General features: G+C 46.1%; 2 protein-coding genes across 2 annotated transcripts in view; both read left to right on the forward strand.

Annotated features, from left to right (window-relative positions):
• heatr5a (HEAT repeat containing 5a) overlaps positions 1-10,296 on the forward strand; it is a gene marked incomplete at its 5' end in the record, with an annotated part of 78,001 nt that extends 67,705 nt beyond the window's left edge. The window contains 6 exons of the mRNA XM_083633199.1: positions 2,922-3,098; positions 4,857-5,008; positions 5,454-5,561; positions 6,282-6,384; positions 6,847-7,000; positions 7,221-10,296. Of these exons, the coding sequence (XP_083489325.1) occupies positions 2,922-3,098; positions 4,857-5,008; positions 5,454-5,561; positions 6,282-6,384; positions 6,847-7,000; positions 7,221-7,368 (842 nt within the window). The 3' untranslated portion in view covers positions 7,369-10,296. The remainder of the gene's footprint in view (positions 1-2,921; positions 3,099-4,856; positions 5,009-5,453; positions 5,562-6,281; positions 6,385-6,846; positions 7,001-7,220) is intronic.
• A 1,376-nt stretch (positions 10,297-11,672) lies between these two features.
• LOC310773788 (uncharacterized protein) lies at positions 11,673-19,814 on the forward strand (the record flags this gene model as incomplete). The annotated part of the gene is made up of 2 exons (XM_083633740.1): positions 11,673-11,739; positions 18,073-19,814. The coding sequence occupies 2 exons, from the start codon at positions 11,673-11,675 to the stop codon at positions 19,362-19,364; spliced, it is 1,359 nt and encodes a 452-aa protein (XP_083489866.1). The 3' UTR covers positions 19,365-19,814.
• Between the last annotated feature and the right edge of the window lie 280 nt (positions 19,815-20,094).

Raw genomic sequence — 20,094 nt, forward strand, 5'->3', positions numbered from 1 at the left:
CACACACACACACACTGCACACAGGTAACACACACACAGGGTCAGATTTTTGAATTAGTGGCCGTTCACACAGGACGCCGAAGCAACGCTCAACCTAAGCTCGCTCAACCTACGCTGAACCCACAAGTTTCATTTAGGCGTCCTTGTTAACAGGCGAGGCCGTTCACACCACCCGCACGTGTCACGCTGAAGCTGGCCTGGAATCTGCGAGGGGCCGGGGTCTGAATTGGGCCTAATGCGGTGGACTTGTCTGCCATTCGCCTGCTCGTCAATGCTTGTTTTGCAGCCCGTTCGCCTTTCACTGAAAAGTGTCTGAATCTGACAACTGATGGTGTTTTCTTTGGACTACGTGGGTGGCACTTGTTTCTGAACTGTGTTGTATTGAAGCTGTTGTGTAAACACGATTTCAGACGGACAAGCCCGTCTTTTATTGTCACACAAACACACTACAACACATGCATGAGGCCACAACACACACTCATGCTGACGGTGGCCGGTGAAATATGTCCTCTGCATTTGACCCATCCAGGCTTGTCCTTTCCTCCAGGGGGCAAGCCAGGAGCAGTGGTCGCTTTTTATTTCCAGCGCCCGGGGACCAACTTCAGATGTTGTCGTCACTGGTCGGATGACGATCTTCCGCATGTTTTTAGTGGGGGGTTATGTACGGAGGAACCCCTTGGGGGGCACGGGGAGAACATGCAAACTCCACAGAAACAGTTAGAAGGTCCTGAGTTCGATTCTCGCCTGGGACACTGTGGGCGCTGTGGTTGTGTTCCCCCCATATCTTCAGTGCCTACTGCCCAGGTGGGGTATCTCGTCGTAAGGGCCTTTCTCTCTGTGTGGAGTTTGCATGTTCTCCCCGTGCTCCCCCAGGGGGTTCCTCCGTATATAACCCCCCCCCCCACTAAAAACATGCAGAAGATCAGATCGTCATCGTCATCCGACCAGTGACGACAACATCCGAAGTTGGTCCCCGGGCGCTGTACGAGAAAGCGACCACTGCTCCTGGCCTGCCCCCCGGAGGAAAGGACAAAGCCAGGATGGGTTAAATGCAGAGGACACTTTTCACCGGCCACCGTCAGCATGAGTGTGTTGTGGTGTTCGTGTGACAATAAAAGACGGGCTTGTCCGTTACGAGAGAGTCTGGTGTTTGCTGGATAATCGCCTTATAAGGGAGAGAGATTCTGTGCTCAGCTGATGGCATGATGCTTATCCACTCTTGCTTTCAACCTATTTGGAGTTACTAGTGAAGTTTGTGTGTTTGATGTTCACTGATAAATTAACTGCTAAGTCACCTAGGAAGCTTCTGTGATGACGTGGGTTTGATTTCCACAACAATCTGAAGAAAACTGCACTGCTGGATACTTTTTTGTCATCACATTTTATTGGTGGAAGAGTTTCACAGTCTTTTCCATTTACAAATTTTTGTAAAAATAATAAGAAAAACACCCACCCCATTGGCCATTAATTAGTTGTTAGACAGACACACAAAAGTGGGGTAACAAAATATACCTGCCTGGTAAACAAATGTGCCTGGCTGGTACAATTTCAAACCGACCAGCCACGATGGCTGACAACAGGCTCATCAACACTTTCCCACGCCGGCCATGTGCTAGCTTTCAACCTAGCCTTTTTTACCTGCATCACTCTCTTTGAAGGACAATTCAATTTTTTTACACCCCAGACCTTATTTCCAGCTTAAAATATGATGTTTTACTCACCCAGATAACTTTGGTTTCATTCGGATCCTCCTAGAAGCTATTGAGCCCCGAGTAGAGTCCTAGAAACAGGCCAAAACGGGGGAAAACGGGGCATGTGAAATACACACTGTAAATAACATTTTCTGTAACGTAGCGGTTCATATCCTCATAATATCGTCCATAAATGAACGTGAATCCGTCTGTTCTCCTCCGGGCTGCCTTGGGCAGCCTCGGTTTCCTCATCCGGGGTCTGTGAATCCAACTCTCGCTCAAGTCCCGTTGAAGTCTCGTGAGAGTTGCAATGCAAAATCCTTCACCGCGTACACTTCACTAAGGCCAGACTTTGTAGGATTTATAACGATGTTGACCCTACATGTGAGCGATGTCGTCAAGCTCCTGCTACGCATATCCATTATGTTTTGGTCTTGCCCTTCCCTCTACAGCTGGACGTTTTTAATTCGATTTCAGAGTGTATTGGGACTCAATTTGAACCAACAGCTGTTACAGCATTGTTTGGGGTCCCACCTCTCACTCTGCTGCTTCCAAAATATAAGGCAGACTTTGTCGCTTTTGTAACTTTGTTAGCCATACGTCTGATTTGACTGAGGTGGAAGTCATCCGCACCCCCCTCTCATTCCTCATGGATACATACATACATACATACATACATACATACATACATACATACATACATACAGTACATACATACATACATACATACATACATACATACATACATGCATACATACATACATACATACATACATACAGTACATACATACATACATACATACATACATACATACATACAGTACATACATACATACATACATACATACATACAGTACATACATACATACATACATACATACATACAGTACATACATACATACATACATACATACAGTACATACATACATACATACATACATACATACATACATGCGTACGTACGTACGTACGTACGTACGTACGTACGTACGTACATACATACATACATACATACATACATACATACATACATACATATACACACACACACACACAATACTAGACCTGACCCAATATTGAAAAGTGACTCCCTGGACATTTGTATGTTGTTGGAAAACTAATCAACAAATCTGAGGGGGAAAAAGATACATTCTCTTTGTCTCTGTCACTCTCCTGTAACCTGTTCATGTCTCTGTCACTCTCCTGTAACCTGTTCACCGTGTCTCCCAGGCCTCCGGGCCCCGGGCGCTGTGTCGGGGGGCGTGGTCAGAGCCCCGGCTCTGGTGATCACAGCGACACTACAGGGGCTGAAGGCCGTGCTGTCGTCTCCAATGAGCAGACAGGAGAAGAGCCGAGGAGGCTGGACCAAGCTGCTGAGAGCTGGACTACACACACTGCTGCTGCCAGGTACACACACACATACATACACACACGCACACTGAGACACACACACAAACACACACAGAGGGGGGTCCCCAGCTGGGGTCCATAGTTGGGCCCCTACGGTACATCGGCCCTCACAAGGTTCCTCCTCATGCAGCCAGTCACTGAGGCGAAACCTGGGGATATAATTCCGCGGGTGGAAAGGTTTCCTTGCACACACTGGGGGTGGAGGGGGGCTCCGGTGTGTCCCGGCCTGGCCTTCTCTCTCACACCTTATGTGGGTGGGGGCATCGGTGCTCTCCATCACTGGTAGGTCAGAATAGATTAGGCTAGGCTATAGATTAGCTACAGCCTAACTGTAGGCTGTAGACCAGAGGTTTCCAAAGTCCGAGACTGAGCGCCTTCCCTCAGAAATAGCATGGAAAAAGCCCCATGAAAAAGTTGCCTTCACTCTTATTCAAACTATTAATTTAACTATAACTGAAAGCAAAAATATTTCACTCACTGAGTCTCCCCTCAAACTGTTTGAGCCCCCCTGGGGAGGCCCACCTCCCACTTTGGAATCCTCTGAACTGGAGTGGTATAGTGTTCAGGCCGTTCAGGCTAAGATCAGACCAGAGTAGAGTAGGACAGGGCAGACTAGGCTGTAGATTAGCTAGACTCCTTGTGTGCTAGTTAGTTCAGTTTAATGGTTAGAGAGTAGTCAGATTGCTGCTGTTCATTTGGCCTGGCCGCTCTGCTGCTGGTTCAAGAGTGCTGCTGCAGCGGGATGGCCGGGCGGATTGAGTATCTGCTGTATATTCTATCTGTTCTGCTCTCCTCTTCCCCCCTTCCCCTGCTCCCCCCACCTCCTCCCTTTCCCTGCTCTCTTCCCCCACATCCCCCGCTCTCCCACCTGCTCCCTCCCCACCTCCTCTCTTTCCCTGCTCTCTTCCCCCACATCCCTCGCTCTCCCACCTGCTCCCTCCCCACCTCCTCCCTTTCCCTGCTCTCTTCCCCCACATCCCTCGCTCTCCCACCTGCTCCCTCCCCACCTCCTCTCTTTCCCTGCTCTCTTCCCCCACATCCCTCGCTCTCCCACCTGCTCCCTCCCCACCTCCTCCCTTTCCCTGCTCTCTTCCCCCACATCCCTCGCTCTCCCACCTGCTCCCTCCCCACCTCCTCTCTTTCCCTGCTCTCTTCCCCCACATCCCTCGCTCTCCCACCTGCTCCCTCCCCACCTCCTCCCTTTCCCTGCTCTCTTCCCCCACATCCCTCGCTCTCCCACCTGCTCCCTCCCCACCTCCTCCCTTTCCCTGCTCTCTTCCCCCACATCCCCTGCTCTCCCACCTGCTCCCTCCCCATCTCCTCTCTTTCCCTGCTCTCTCCTCCCCCACATTCCCCTGTTCCCTCACCACCCCCTCCCTTTCCTTGCTCTCTCCTCCCCCACACTTCCCTCCCCCTTTCTCCCTCTCTTTCTGTCTCTATCATTTTTTGGGATTGTTTAATCATGTTGTTATTATCACTACTGTAATTGCTATTGTTGTGTCAGCTAGATTTAGCTCAACATATTCTCTGTGAAGCCCTCTGAGACATGCTTGTGATTTAGGGCTGTACAAATAAACTTGACTTGACTCACAGAGGAGACTGGACTAAGCTGCTGAGAGCCGGACTACACACACTGCTGCTGCCAGGTACACACACACACTGACAGACACTCGGTTAATTTCTGTGTGTGTGTGTGTGTGTGTGTGTGTGTGTGTGTGTGTGTGTGTGTGCGTGATGGCGTGTGTGTATGTGCAGGACCCCCGGGCTGTGTGGTGGATCAGGTCACCCTCCTCACGGCTCTGACTGTTTTCCTGCTCTCGACTGCTCCTGATGTCACCACCGCCACGCCGCTGCACGCGCTCAGTCTGCAGCGCTTCACTTCCGCCATGGAGGCAAAGGACCCACTGGTCAGTCAGTCTGTGTGTGTGTGTGTGTGTGTGTGTGTGTGTGTGTGTGTGTGTGTGTGTGTGTCTGTGTGTGTGTGTGTGTGTGTGTGTGTGTCTGTGTGTGTGTGTGTGTGTGTGTGTGTGTGTGTCTGCGTGTCTGTGTGTGTGTGTGTGTGTGGTCTCAGTCGCTGTTGTTATTTGCTGTTTGCTGTCTAATAGCTGATGCTATTAGCATCCATGGTTTTGCAACTTGAAGCTCGAGCGCACGTAGGTCGGAGATTGCACGTTTACCACTTGCTACTTCCCACCTCTGAGCATAAACGATAATATATAGGCAAAAATAGGCAACATAAGCAATAATATATAGTAGTAATGCTAATAATAGTCTTAATATATAGTAGTAAATGAATGCTAATAATAATCATAATATATAGTAGTAACGGTAGTGCCCGTCTTTCTCCATCAGGTTGTGAGTCGCTGTTTTCAGCTGTTGACATCGGTGTTCCAGGCGCCACCCGCTGTCGCCGTCCCGTACATCCAGGCTCTGGGCCCGCCGCTGGTCCGATACCTGCAGGTCTGTCTGTCTGATGTGAACCAAAGTGCCCTTCTGGGACATGTATTAAACTGATTGATTGATTGATTGATTGATTGATTGGTCCTGAACCAGACATCACACAGAGCCAGACATCACACAGAGCCAGACATCACACAGAGCCAGACATTAATGTAATGTTTGGGTGTGTGTAATGTTTGGGTCTGTGTAATGTCTGGCAGTACTGTATATAGTATGCAGTATGCTGTATATAGTATGTATACTGTATATAGTATGCAGTATACTGTAAATAGTATGCAGTAGACAGCATATATTAGTATGCGTTATACTGTATATAATATGCAGTATCCTGTATATATCAATCAATCAATCAATCAACTTTATTAATGGACACATAGTCCATAGAAAAAAACATCAGCAAACACAGATAACAATTAAAAGATGGTACTCAGGAGCACAGTAGGAGAAATCAAATAAATAATACGATAAGAGGCACTTATGCCAACATTTCCACATATTAGACTGGTATCTCACAGAACTAAGACCTGGATTGGTCAGCAGCACAACAATGAGACATTCAAATGACAAATAAACTTGTACGTTAAGTGTCTCAAGAGCGCCTGAAAAGTTTAGACTCCTACCTTAGTGAACAGGCATATATGCAGTATACTAGTAGTATACTATATATAGTATGAGGTATACATATAGTATGCAGTAATGTATGGATGTGGATCTCCTCAGGCAGTGGAGCGGCGTCGTCCTCAGAATGAAGACGAGCTGCTGGCCGTCCAGGAGGCCATCAGAGCCATGGAGGCTGTGCTGCAGGCTGCTGAGAACACACAACGTGAGTATACAGTACATATCCAAGAACACACAGCGTGAGTACACTCTCTCAAAGACACACACACAGAACCCACTGTGAGTACACACACACACACACACACACACACACACACACACACAGAACCCACTGTGAGTACACACACACACACACACACACAGAACACACACGCGCAGAACACACAGCGTGAGTACACTCTCTCAAACACACACACACAGAACCCACTGTGAGTACACACACTTCCACATGATTTCAGTGTGCGGGACTACTTGCCTTGACAGACAACTCGTTCAGCCAATCGGTGTCGTCAAATCGATGACACAGTCCCTGATTGGCCGGTTACATTGTAAATTCAGGAAATGGATGTGAGTGGCTGGAAGTCCAGTCCTTCTGTCAGTGACGACTAGAGGGTAGTTTTGCGTCCTGACTCGTGTCCGACACGCTCTGTGTGTTTCTGCCCGTCAGGTCCTCCTCTGGCAGCCATCTTGCTGCCCATCCTGATCTCCTTCCTGCTGGATGAGAACACGCTTGGCTCCGCCCCCCCGGCATCCCGCTCGCTGCACGAGGTGGCGCTGAGGGAGCTGATGCGTCTCGGACCGCAGCACTCAGCCGTCTTCAGGTCAGACTCCGGCTCGCTTTTAGGATGTCATTCTGGTTCCCGTGGTAACCTCATACTGACTCGTGTCTGGTTCCCGTGGTAACCTCATACTCACTCGTGTCTCTGGTTCCCGTGGTAACCTCATACTCACTCGTGTCTCTGGTTCCCGTGGTAACCTCATACTCACTCGTGTCTCTGGTTCCCGTGGTAACCTCATACTGACTCGTGTCTCCTCCACCAGGTCCCTCATGGCGTCGTCTCCTCAGCTGAAGGCTCGTCTGGAAGCGGCGGTCAAAGGAAACCAGGAGAGCCTGAGCGATAAAACAAACGCTGCTGCCCGCTCCGCCAAGCACGCCCCCAGCATCACGCTCAAGACCAACTTCCTGTGACATCACTGAACAGAGGGAGCCCACGGCCTGTGACATCACTGAACAGAGGGAGTCCACGGCCTGTGACATCACTGAACTTTAACATCACTGAACAGGGAGTCCACGGCCTGTGACATCACTGAACTGTGACATCACTGAACATGGAGTCCACGGCCTATGACATCACTGAACTGTGACATCACTGAACAGGGAGTCCATGGCCTGTGTGATATCACTGACCAAGGTGTCCATGGCTTGTGACATCACTGAACCGGGAGTCCACGGCCAGTGACATCACTGAACAGGTTGTGACATCACTGAACAGGGAGTCCACGTCCCTCTTTTTCGCTGCATAACATCCAACAAAGTTGTTAGTTTAGTCTTTTTTTTCTCACTGAATAGAGTCTGAACACAGTCGGGTCTGAACACAGTAGAGATGTGTCTTGCATCTTTCAGCATAGGTCCCGCCCACGAGATTCAGCTCAACAGCAAACAAAAGTTTTAGATTTAAATTAATACATTTTTAATCACAAATGTATTTGACTTGTGGTGTGTTCGCTGATATGCAATATTGTTTATAATGGGTTGCCATGGTGAAGTTTGGATGGAGCTTACCGGGGTTATGTCAGTACGGAGGGCTTAAAGTAGCATTTCCGGGTTAGGACGCTCTCGCCCTGGGTAGCGTCCCAGACCGCATGGACAACGGCGTTCTGATCAGCCGTGAGATGGACAAATGGATTGTGTATTGATTTGATTTGAATGTATGTGGGATAAGCAACGGAAAACATAGATGATAAAAGTACTTAATTTATATTTGACCCCAGAGGATAGCACAAGAAAGTATGAATTAAAACACTTATTTCCATTGTGGTCCTCAATGGAAACCCTTTCCCTTTTTTCTAAGAGTGTGTCCAGTGTTGGCTAAGTGTTGTAATGATCTGGCGAGCTGACACTGAGCGGAGGAGCGCTGGTGATCCACCAGAGGAACGAGTTCAGGGTGAATCAGCGTGACATCACAACAACAACAAAGTACTTCCGGGTGCCACTGCAGCAGTAGACTCACTTCTCAAAAACTATACATCACATCGCTTATATTTTAGTAGCTAAAGAGTCAGAAGAATAATATGTAGTGTTAAAGTTGTGTGAACTGTCGCACTTTAAAATGTGTGAATTTTGTAAAAAAAAAAAAAAAGTACAGCCAGCTAGATAGAGTGAGTTACTGGCTCCATGAGGCCCCATTATAAAGGTTGGAAAAAAAAGTTCTCTAACAGTACAAAAGATACATTATAGGTGATCGAGTCCTAAAAGTGGTGACAAAGTTTGGAGTGTCTAGCCTTAAAGTACTGTATGAAGGAGCAGTTAAGGCTGTTTTATGGTCACTGTGGTGAGCCAGGCGCGGGGGAGGAGCGAGGGCCGCGTGCCAAAAATGACGTCAATGTTGTTGGGCGCGCCCTCCGCAACCGTACCTGAAGATTTCTTTGGCTGATGCCTTCTGGAGCCGGGCCCCAGCAACGTGAGAATCCAAAGTTCGAAACAAAGTAAAATATTAGGGTTGTCCTACAACCCAGGTTTTACAAGTGAGAACGAGGATTCTCACAAATTCGGCCTTGCTGCCCTTGCTCCGCTTGGGGCGAGGCTGAATGCTTGGAGTGACTATCCTTTACGCTGGAATTATGCTTGACGTTTGGCCCGGCCGCACAGAAATGAGAGACACGGAATCCTGACGAGAAAACGTGTGGAGCTTTTATCTGTGCAGGTTTCTGCTCGCGGAAGTGAGCGGGAGTCTTGAAAACTCCACTTTGTCCGTCCAGCCGCGTCCGCGTAGTTACAAAATTCGGGGTGTGCACGGCCAGGTGAAAACCGTCCGCACAGGAGCCTTGTGGAGGGGGCGTGTCGGCTGATTTGACGTCACTTTTCCACACGGACACTCGCGGTCCTCGCCGATGCGGGAAGCATAATTCCAGCTTTAGCCAGTGTGCCCATATAGTGTGAGTGTGGATGCGCCAATCACTGGCTGAAAGCGGGCCAGGATGCCTTCACGGTCACCTGGGTGGTTTTAAAGGTCTTTTTCAGAGGAAAGAATCATGTTCAGCGACGCTGGGGCGGGCTTCAGCAATATGTGAGAAGCCGCAGTTTGAAACAAAGTAAAACACTAAAGAATTTGTTGCAATAATAACCCTCCAGCAGTGTAGGAAATTAAAATATATATACAGTATATATTTTGGGGGCAATATTTGCCTGCCTAAAAATGGGGGCATTTACAAAATGTTGGGGGCACTTAAAAAAAGTATGACTGCCTAAAGTTGCTAAAATGTAGTGTGAACAACAGCGCTGTTTGTGTGAGTGTGTTCTTTGCCTTCTTCTGGCAACCAGTTTGCAGGTGCTGATTGTGTGTTAGAGATCGAAATGGAAATTAAATGAATCGAATGAAAATAAAATTGGTAGATAGATACTTTATTAATCCCGAAGGAAATTCTGCCCCTCCGGTGTTTTTGAGTGTCAGACGAGAAAACGACCATATAGACGACCATATAGACCATCTAGAATTATGTCTGTATCGGACCTGAACCACATTTTCCCGACATTTTTATAGAAGGATGGAGGTTCTAAAACCGAGGTCAGCGGGCCCTTGGGGGAGGGAAGTCCAGGGGTCCGGTCTTCTCAGACTACCAGCATGCTTCAGCGTTCCAGCTGCAGCCACTTCCTGAAGGAACCAGTTCAGACCGGCTCTGGAAAGTCTGGAAAAGTCTTAAGAATCAATGTGATCATTTCCAGGTCTTGAATAGTTTGGGAATTTGAAAAAATGTCGGGAAAATGTGGTTCAGGTCCGATACAGACATAATTCTAGATTTAATGTTGTTGTAGAGCCGCTTTGCGTCCACAGTTTGTGTTGATGCTCAGAATAATAATGTTATAGAAGGATGGTTTGAGTTGAATCAACTGTTTTTTCCCTGCAATAAAGTGTAAAGTTTCCTTCTAACACATTTCAGTTTCCTCTCTTCTGCTTATCTTTCCTTTTGAATTCATTCCATCAACAAACTTCAAACTGCAACAGGTATCTCTACAGACACGTTCAAACAAAACAGCAACTTACAAGTCAAGTTTATTTGTATCTACACTACTAGTGCAGTGCCCCGTTCCCCCCATTCACCACCCCGTGGGCGCACTCACCCACACTGCACTCCATCAGGTCCCCCTAAGTGCACTCCCCAAGTTTGAAGTCAATCCACCAAACGGTTCTCGAGATCTGCGAAGGACAGACATACGGACAGTCCTAGATAAGATAGTGCAGTGCCCGTTCCCCAGTTCAAAGTCGATCGGATGGACAGAGATACATGAATACTGTGATGTTATTGGTCGGGTTGCACAAAATTCACACTATGAAGCTGCGTTTCTATTATCATAAATAAAAGAGCAAGTGGAAAATCCAATTTTATGTCGTTGATATAAAAAAATCCTTGATGCAATACCATTCAGGAAGTGTGGCGGGCAGTAGTGTAAACACAGTGCGTCACTGTCCGTACTGCCTGCTGTCTGTTTGGACAGGAGAAGGGAGAAACAGGAGCAGCAGATCCATTCACAGCGCTAGCTGGCTTTAAATGAAACTACACATGTGCGAGCATGAAATGCACAGAGCTCTAAAAAACTGAAGGATTACTGAATAACGCCCTAATGGAGCCAGAACCAGAACCGTGTCTGTCTGAAAGCGGTACCAGTGGGTTTGTTTACCAAAATGCTGCTCGGCTGGTCCCTCGTATACACTATATAACTTAGAACACATAATAGGCCTATATTACTAACCTTGCATTGTCCTAGGCGGGCCTATACAGTCTATAGACGATTGGTCTGTGGTCACAGTATGGATTTAGGGGTGAATGGGGTGGACAGTGAATTTTTGTTTTATTTGACATTGTAATTGTAGCTTTAGCAATACAGTAGGTGGCGGTAGTGCACTAATAAGGATGTCAACCCGCCATACAACCCAACAGAAGAAGAACCTCGAGTCAGGAAACAGGAAAAAGCATTTTTTTCGTCGAGCAAGATGGCGGCGGCCGCCGCGGCTCGTGTGTATGCTGTATGTAGAGATTTTTTAATATTAGATTAACGAACCAACAGAAGACTATGTATGGATGATACTATCATCAATGTATAAAGTGGAGCTCTGAGAGCGAGAAGAAGAAGCTCATCTCTCTTATGGACTCAGAGGAATGGTTTAGCTGTGAAGCTAACGTTAGCTGTGTGAAGCTAACGTTATATTGAAGCTTTGGGGCTTTGAAGGACCGTTTGTCAGTAAATAGCTGAGGATGAAAAGTTGCTGTGTGAAAATGTCTACAGTCCAGAAGCTGGGAGCGGTGGTGAAGCAGCGGCTAACTGAAGAGGAAGCTCGTTATGGTTGGTGACATTCTTTTCACATAACTCACAGGGCCTACGCCATGTAGCTATTACCAGCTCTAGCGACCCTGTTAACTTTTTATTTTCTATTGTATTAAACGTCTATAGGAAAATGAATGGGGAATGAAGTCCCTTAGGTCCTATGCCGAACCCGGAAGAGGGCGCAACCGCACTTACCCAGTGGTGGAATGCAACTACTGAGTGCATTCCAGTTGCCGAAATCAAATTTAGTGTTAAGCCTACTTGTTAAGGTTACTAAATCTACTCCACTTTCCCAATCCATTTCAGAGGGAAATATTGTACTTTTTTCCACATGTATTGACAGCATTAGCTAGTTACTAGGTACTTACTTTGCAGATTTACTTTATTATTACAAATTACAACTCTACTAAGAAGAAATTATTCTGCTTATAGGTTAAGCTACCTAGCTAGGTTGCCAACTTCTTGAAATTGAAATAAGGAAAGGGGGGGGTCGGGGGGGTCTCCAGCTATAGCGGGTCTTACACCTGCTCAGTCCTGGACTTAAAAGATATAACAATCTCAACTGCAATGGCTTCAGCTTCAACCATTTACCCATATTTATTAACACAAGCAAACGCACAAACCTGAATTGATCAGTTTTTGCATTTTTGTGGATAGAATAATGTGTGTGTGGGGGGTTGCTCCACCCCCTCCTGCTGACCTGGGGAGAGTTGTAGCCTAGCACATGCTCCCTCTGATACATGTGCAGTCGCCAGCCGCAGGACGTAGCGCAGAGGAGGATCACGCTATTCCCCACAGCTCCCTCCCCCGAACAGGCGCCGCGACCGACCCGAGGAGGCACTAGTGTAGCGACCAGGACTCATACCCTTAATCCAGCTTCCCACCCGCAGACACGGCCAATTGTGTGTGTACGGACGCCCAAACGGGAGGTAACACAGGGCTCAAACCTGCGACCCCTCATGTTGGTAGGCAGGGAATCTTTCGCACAATTCATCATCTCTCTGAATCATTGGTGTTTGATCATCACTACATATGCTGCTCTCCATTCAGAACCGTGTAGAATGGCGCAAAGCTACAATTAGAAAAGATGGGATCGTGTATCATACATCATTGTACCAAACCTTACTTGACGTTGACACGGTGTGCGTCTGTGTGTGTAAATAATTGTATGTGGGCATTGCAAAACTAAAGTTCAACATTTATTACTTTCTCATTCTTTAGAATAAAACGACTGTATTTTAAGAAAAACAAACAGTACATTTGCGTCATTTCAGCAAAAGTCAAGGTATGGCAAGGGACACAGTGGCGGGGGGGGGCTTCCCCCTTCGTGGGAATTTTTTGTGTCAACTTTTCTCTGATTCGATCAAAATTGGCGCCGACCTCAAACTATCCAATCAGAGAAAAGTTTAAATTTCCTTGGAAACGGAAGGTCCAATCGCGATGCCTTACAAAGGACTATGTATTTTCCCACCCCGAATCCAATGCCACCATCGTTAAGTAGGGATGGGGCCGATCCAATATCGGTATCGGGTGCCGATATGGCACTAATTCACGGATCGGATCGGATCGGAATTGGATTTTTTTTTTTTTTTTTTTTTTTTTGCAATTCCAGCACACAGCTGGCTGTAATTTGTGTAATAATGTATAATAGTATCCTTCTTTGCCTTGTATATTTTCTTAATTTTGTCTGCTTTTTGCAAGGTATATTTAAAAAAAGAACTTTAATTGGCCAAATCTTTGCCTATACTGTATATTCAAGAAAAATATTGGTATCGGCATAATATCGGTATCGGCAGATATCCAAATTCAGGTATCGGAATCGGATCGGAAGTGAAAAAAGTGGATCGGTGCATCCCTATCGTTAAGTCTCTACAAGTTACGGTTGCGGAGATACGTCCGCCCTGCCTGCAGGACTACAGGAGAGAGATAGAGGACAGCGGGGGGTTGGGGGTTTCAAGTCACTGACCAAACACTATTTCAGTGATTGCTGTCAGAATATAGTGTCATTTAACACTTATTTTAACACAAAAACATTGCTGAATGCAGCTTTAAAGCATGGAATCTTGCTTACTTTAAAACCTTTATTATCAACATACATATAACGTAACGTGCGCTCTAGTCTAGCTGCTGTGATCATGATAAGGATATCCGACTGGTGTCTCACTGTTATTGTCCCCCGGAACAACATGCACTAGTAGGAACTAACAATCCTATTGTTACAGAGCTTCTTTTTTTTTTTTTTTCACGGTGTTGTCACGTGTTTACCACCATGTGGGAAAATGTCCACACCGTGGCATCCCTACAAGGAACCCTCTAAGCTCTAAAAAATATACCGTAAATTCCGGACTATAAGACGCACCGGTCTATAAGCCGCAGCACCAAAATTGACTATTTTTTTCTTCTATAAGCCGCACCGGACTATAAGCCGCGGGTGTTTTGATGTTTAATTACCATATGAAAGGGTTCTGCACAGAGAGGAATGTCGGGAAAGAGATCGCTGTTTGGGGAAGCTCCCATTTATTTTCAACAAAACAAGCATTACGGTAGGGTAGGCTATAGGCTATAAGAAGCTCCCATTTATTAACATTTCAACAAAATAAATACCGTAGCTATAAAAAATAAAACAATAATAATAATAATAAAACAATCCTCAAAAGGATAAAGTGCTGTAAAAACAATAAAACAATTCTCAAAAGGTTAAGGTGCAGTAAATACGGTAACTGGAAAACAAAAAACAATCCTCAAAAGGATAAGGTGCTGCCAACAAAACCAGGTACCGTAATCCTTCTCTTCATCTTTTAGATGAAGGTGCAGCAAACGGCTGTAAACAGAGTCAAAGTAAAGTCACTAATCCTCGTCTTCCTCGTCTTCCTCTTCTTCCTCCGTACTGAAACCAGCAAAGTCCTCAACTTCAGTGTCGGAAACGAACAGGTTCAGGGTGGCTTCGTCAACCACTCCTCTCTCTCCTTCGTTGTCGCTCTCAAAACCAACGAACTCCTCTTCGTCACTGTCCGAATCGAACAGCCTCTGAAGGCCCTCAGCTGTGGCGGCGTCCTCCTCTTCGTCACGCAGCAGTCCAGCCTTTCGGAACCCGTTGGTGATCGTGGATGTCTTAACACTCCTCCACGCTGTCAGGACCCACTGGCAAACTTGTGCGAAAGTTGCCTTCCTCATTCGCCCTGTTTTTGTGAATGACTTGTCCCCGCTCGTCATCCACGTCTCCCACTCGATGCGCAGCGCCACTTTAAATGCGCGATTGACACTGATGTCGAGTGGCTGGAGATGCTTGGTCGTGCCCCCAGGTATCACAGCTGGAATGCTGTTTGTTTTCTTGATGGCTGCTTTGACCGAATCGGTGATATGAGCCCTCATGCTGTCCAGGACGAGCAACGCTTTCTTTTGGTGAAAGAATCCTCCAGGGCGCTGGACGTAGCACTGAGACAACCACTCCTTCATGACACTTTCCATCATCCACCCTTTCTTGTTGACTCTGACGCAGATACCACTGGGCATTTTCTCTTTCGGCATCGTAATCCGCTTGAAAATCACCATTGGCGGCAGCTTCGCTCCAGATGCTGTGCAGCCTAGAACACAAGTGAAGTTGGTTCTCTCGTGACCTGTGGTTCTTAACGTGATCGACGATTCACCTTTCTTGTTCACAGTGCGAGTGAGTGGCAGGTCGAACGTCAAGGGCACTTCATCCATGTTTATGATCTGCTCCGGTTCGATGGAATGATCCTTGATCTTCCTTTGTGTGTATTCGCCGAAGTTTGCGATTTTCTCCTGGTAGTCGGGAGGGAGTTGTTGGCACACAGTCGTCCGCGCCCGGACAGACAGTCCCTTTCGTCTCATGAAACGAAAGCACCAAGATGGCCCACCTCTGAAATGTTCAATTTTCATCTCGGTGGCTACTGTTTTTGCCTTCAGTCGGATCTGCACCGTGGAAACGCCTCGGCCGTCTGCTCGCTGGGTCAACACCCAGTCCTCAAGGGAATCTTCAAGCTCCGGCCATCTGCTTTTGTGGCCTCTGAAGGACTTTTTTGTTTTCTTACACTGAGACAGTTCCTCCTGCTGCTTTTTCCAACGTCTCACCATCGATTCATTTATGCCCAGAGTACGCGCGGCTGCTCTATTTCCCTCTTTTAGTGCGAGTTCGACTGCTTTCAGCTTGAATGCTGCGTCGTGTGAATTTCTGCGTACCTTCCCCATGGTAAGTGAGAGACAGACTGCTCGTCTTGTTGTGATTCCGGGCTGATGAACTTTGCTTACCGTAATTACCATATGTAAGGGTTCACGCACAGAGGGGATTGTTGGCTGTTTGAGGAAGCTCCCATTTACCGTATTACCGTAACATTTCAACAAAACAACATAACACAACACCTTTGTTTATTTCGACAGTGCACACAGTGTCCGCGGTGTGGTGAAAAGAGGGCAACAGAGGAAATTAAAACAGAAGTGGATTTATAGGTAGAAAGAGTGCTAAAAAAGAGAGATTTTATTTGTATTTGAAAAAAAAATTCTGAAAAAATCCATAGATAAGACGCACCGTTATATAAGCCGCAGGGGCCAAAAAACGGGAAAAAAGCCGCGGCTTATAGTCCGGAATTTACGGTAAATGTTTTAGCCTACATTAAGAATTGACCACAAAGCAGTTACTTTAATGTAGCCTACTTTTTGTTAAACATGACCAACACACTACAGCAGTAAAAACAATATTCGACTATTATAGCTTAGGTGTGAGGAAGTGTAACCTCTATAAACTGGTATGCATTGCTACACTATGGAAATTATTCCTGTCAGAGAATCCTTTGTTGTTGGAGGGTTTGTTTATTTCCATGAACAGTTTAAATACATCATCCTAAATAATAGGGGTGCTCCGATTACGTTTTTTGCCACCGATCCCCTATGAGAAATATCTGCCCGACCGATCACCGGCCGATTACCGATCACTGATTTCTTTTTAAAGCAGCTATAGCAGTCTATTATAGAACAGTTTCCATTCTACATGGGCCTACATTTCATGCATCAAATTGAAAGTGCAGCACATTTTCTTTTTTTCTACATCAATATTTTATATTGTGTAGGTAGGCTAAAGGAAACTGCCAACATGATTTTTTTGTGTGTGAGATAATTGGAGCACAAGACTGTTGAACTAAATGGCTAGAAGAATGTTCTTTATAGTTCAGTCCAGTTCATGATGACACATGAAACATGAAACTAACAAACACATTCATCCTAATTTCAACCCAGTGTGAGTAACGTTACAAGTGTTCAAGTGAATTATATGCAACTCGTTTGTTTATCACATTAGAAGTAGAAGCAGTGGGGGGCGCAGTGGTAGCGCTGTCTCCTCACAGCTAGAAGGTCCTGGGTTCGATTCCCACCTCGGACGCTGTGAGCGCTGAAGGAGTGCGTGCCCGTCCGCATGTCCTTGAGTGCCCACCGCCCGGGTGGGGTCATCAAAAGGGCCTTTCTGTGTGGAGTTTGCATGTTCTCCCTGTGCCCCCTGGGGGTTTCCTTCATATAGGAACCCCTCACCAAAACATGCAATATGAAGTGGTGCCTCCTCTGGTCGTTCGGGGGCGCCTGTTCGGAGGGAGGGGAACTCATTGGAATAGCGTGTTCCTCCGGTGAAGCTTCCCCTGTCAGGTGAAAAGAAGCGGCTTGCTACTACCCATGTCTCAGAGGAAGCATGGAGCCAGTTTCTGCTCTCCCCAGATCGGCAAAGGGTGGAGCAGCAACCAGGATAAATACATTAAAATTAGCACTAATGGGGGATGGAAATGGGATAAAAAAATCGGTGGGGGCGGGGGGAGAAGAAGTAGAAGCAGTGATATACACAGGCAGAGAGCAGGGGGAAGTCCGCTAATTGAGCCCACCTGGTAGTAACATTTCATGGCAAATAATAATATCTGCATGTCAGAATGAGAGCAATTGGTTTTTGGACCCCTAAATATCGTGCAGCCCTCCTTGGCGGGTGTATTTTGGATGTTTATACAGTATAGTTATAGTGGGACCACAAACATTCTATTTACAGATAACAATTTAAATCTTTGTCTTCGTGATTCTCCAATCTCCGTGAAACTGTGAACATGTTCAGATATCAATGAGCATGTGTGCAAAGTTGTTTTAAGAGTGAACAGTGCGCCACAACTGCCAAAAAAGGGTACATTTGGACCACGACCTCACAACCACTAACTGGGAAGCTAAGCAGGTTTGGCTGTGGTTAGTCTTGCTTGCAGCTATATTTTTCTTAATTGAGATTTTCCCATTAACATTATGGAGTAATGGCAACAAGTTTAGGTAGTTTTCCTTCATGTGAACGTGTCTGTATTTCATTTGTACCCCCAGACCTCCAGCAGCTGTTGGTCTGTAAAGAAGAGGTTCCCCCTGAGCAGCAGGAGTGGAGCCCCAGTCTGGACCAGGAGGACCCAGAGCCCCCACACATTAAAGAGGAACAGGAGGATCTCTGGACCAGTCAGGAGGGAGAGCAGGTTGAAGGGCTGGAGGAGGCCCATATAACCCAGTTCCCATTCACTCCTGTCACTGTGAAGAGTGAAGATGATGAAGAGAAACCTCAGTCCTCACAGCTTCATCAAAGCCAAACTGAGGAGAACAGAGAAGCAGAGCCTCTAGCCAGCAGCTCAACTGAACAGATGACAACAGAAGCTGATGAAGAGGACTGTGGATTGTCAGAACCAGCAAGGAACATGGCTATTGAAGTTGAAGTTGAACTTGAAGATTCAGATAGTGATTTACAACCAACTAGTGATGGCAAGACTCCAGACTGTACTGAACCAGAAGACAGTGATGATGATTGGAAGGAGACTAGTGAACCTCAGTCAGGTGTAGACTCACTGAAAAACAATGAAGAACTTGAGGGGAAACGCTTTAGTTGTGCAGATTGTGGTAAAAGTTTTGACCGCAGCGGAAAACTGGTGATACACATGAGAGTCCACACGGGAGAGAAGCCATTTACTTGCTCAGTCTGTGGTAAAGGTTTTGGTGATAGAGGAGATGTGAAGAAACACACGAGAGTCCACACAGGAGAGAAACCATTTAAATGCTCAGTCTGCGGCAAAGGTTTTGGTCAAGAAGGAACACTGAAGGTGCATATGAGAGTTCACACAGGAGAGAAACCATTTAATTGTGCAGTCTGTAGTAAAACCTTTTGTTATAAACTACAGTTGACTTCGCACATGATAGTCCACACAGGAGAGAAGCCATTTGCTTGCCCATTCTGTGGTAAAAGTTTTGGTCGTGAAGAACACTTAAAGACACACATGAGAGTCCACACAGGAGAGAAACCATTCATTTGCTCAGTCTGTGGTAAAAGTTTTGGTTTTGAAGGAAACTTGAAGAGACACATGAGAGTCCACACAGGGGAGAAACCATTTTCTTGTTCAGTCTGTGGTAAAAGTTTTGGTCTTGATGGACACTTGAAGAGACACATGAGAGTCCACACAGGAGAGAAACCATTTAATTGCTCAGTCTGTGGTAAAGGTTTTGGTCAAGAAGGAAACTTGAAGACACATATGAGAATCCACACAGGCGAGAAAGCATTTACTTGCTCAGTCTGTGGTAAAAGTTGTACTCAAGAAGGACACTTGAAGTTGCATATGAGAGTCCACACAGGAGAATAACAATTGCTCCGTCACCTGGTAAAACTAAATGAATGACTGCAAAATTGTACTGTTTACAGTTGTCTGATATACTACTGATTTTGTAATGATACAAAGCTGGTTGAAAATCTGCAGTGTTCCTTTAAGCAGTGACAATACCATTGGGTAAAATATGCAACTGTTCATGTGTGGCACTCACCGTGTCAATATTGTCTCGTGCATTGTCCCTTTAAGCGTTAACACTTGTGCACTTTTTCCTCAGATTTCAACATGACAGATCGTTAAATGGACTTCTGTCCACCCATGCTTTTTTCAATATTGGAGCAAAGTACTCAAGTGTTTATTTAAATAGTACAGTAGAGATGGTGAAGCAGTTACTTCATACTTCTGTGGGTTAAAAGGAAACTTCCTTGCATGGTGGTGTAAATGGACGGGCGCGCGCGCCACAGCCGTCAAATGGCACCCTGGTTAAGCCAATAGGAATGTCCGCCAGGTGGATTGTACAACATGAAATCATTTTTGGTGATTCTGTTTGAGTTAGATAACAAAGGTAGTTTAAAAGAAAATAGGTCCAGAAGACAACAATTACGAATTTCAGTACAAAGAAAAAATTCTGAAATAAATAAAAATAAAGATGTTAAAGGCCAATGTCTCAATCTTCTCACTCTTGTTGCATTCTGACACACACTTTACAAGCCGGGTGGGTTCTGATGGGTCTATATGGCTGAGTCATGTTCTGATGGGTCTATAT

The sequence above is a fragment of the Poromitra crassiceps genome (genome assembly GCF_964638095.1).
Source record: "Poromitra crassiceps genome assembly, chromosome: 3".
Taxonomy (NCBI): domain Eukaryota; kingdom Metazoa; phylum Chordata; class Actinopteri; order Beryciformes; family Melamphaidae; genus Poromitra; species Poromitra crassiceps.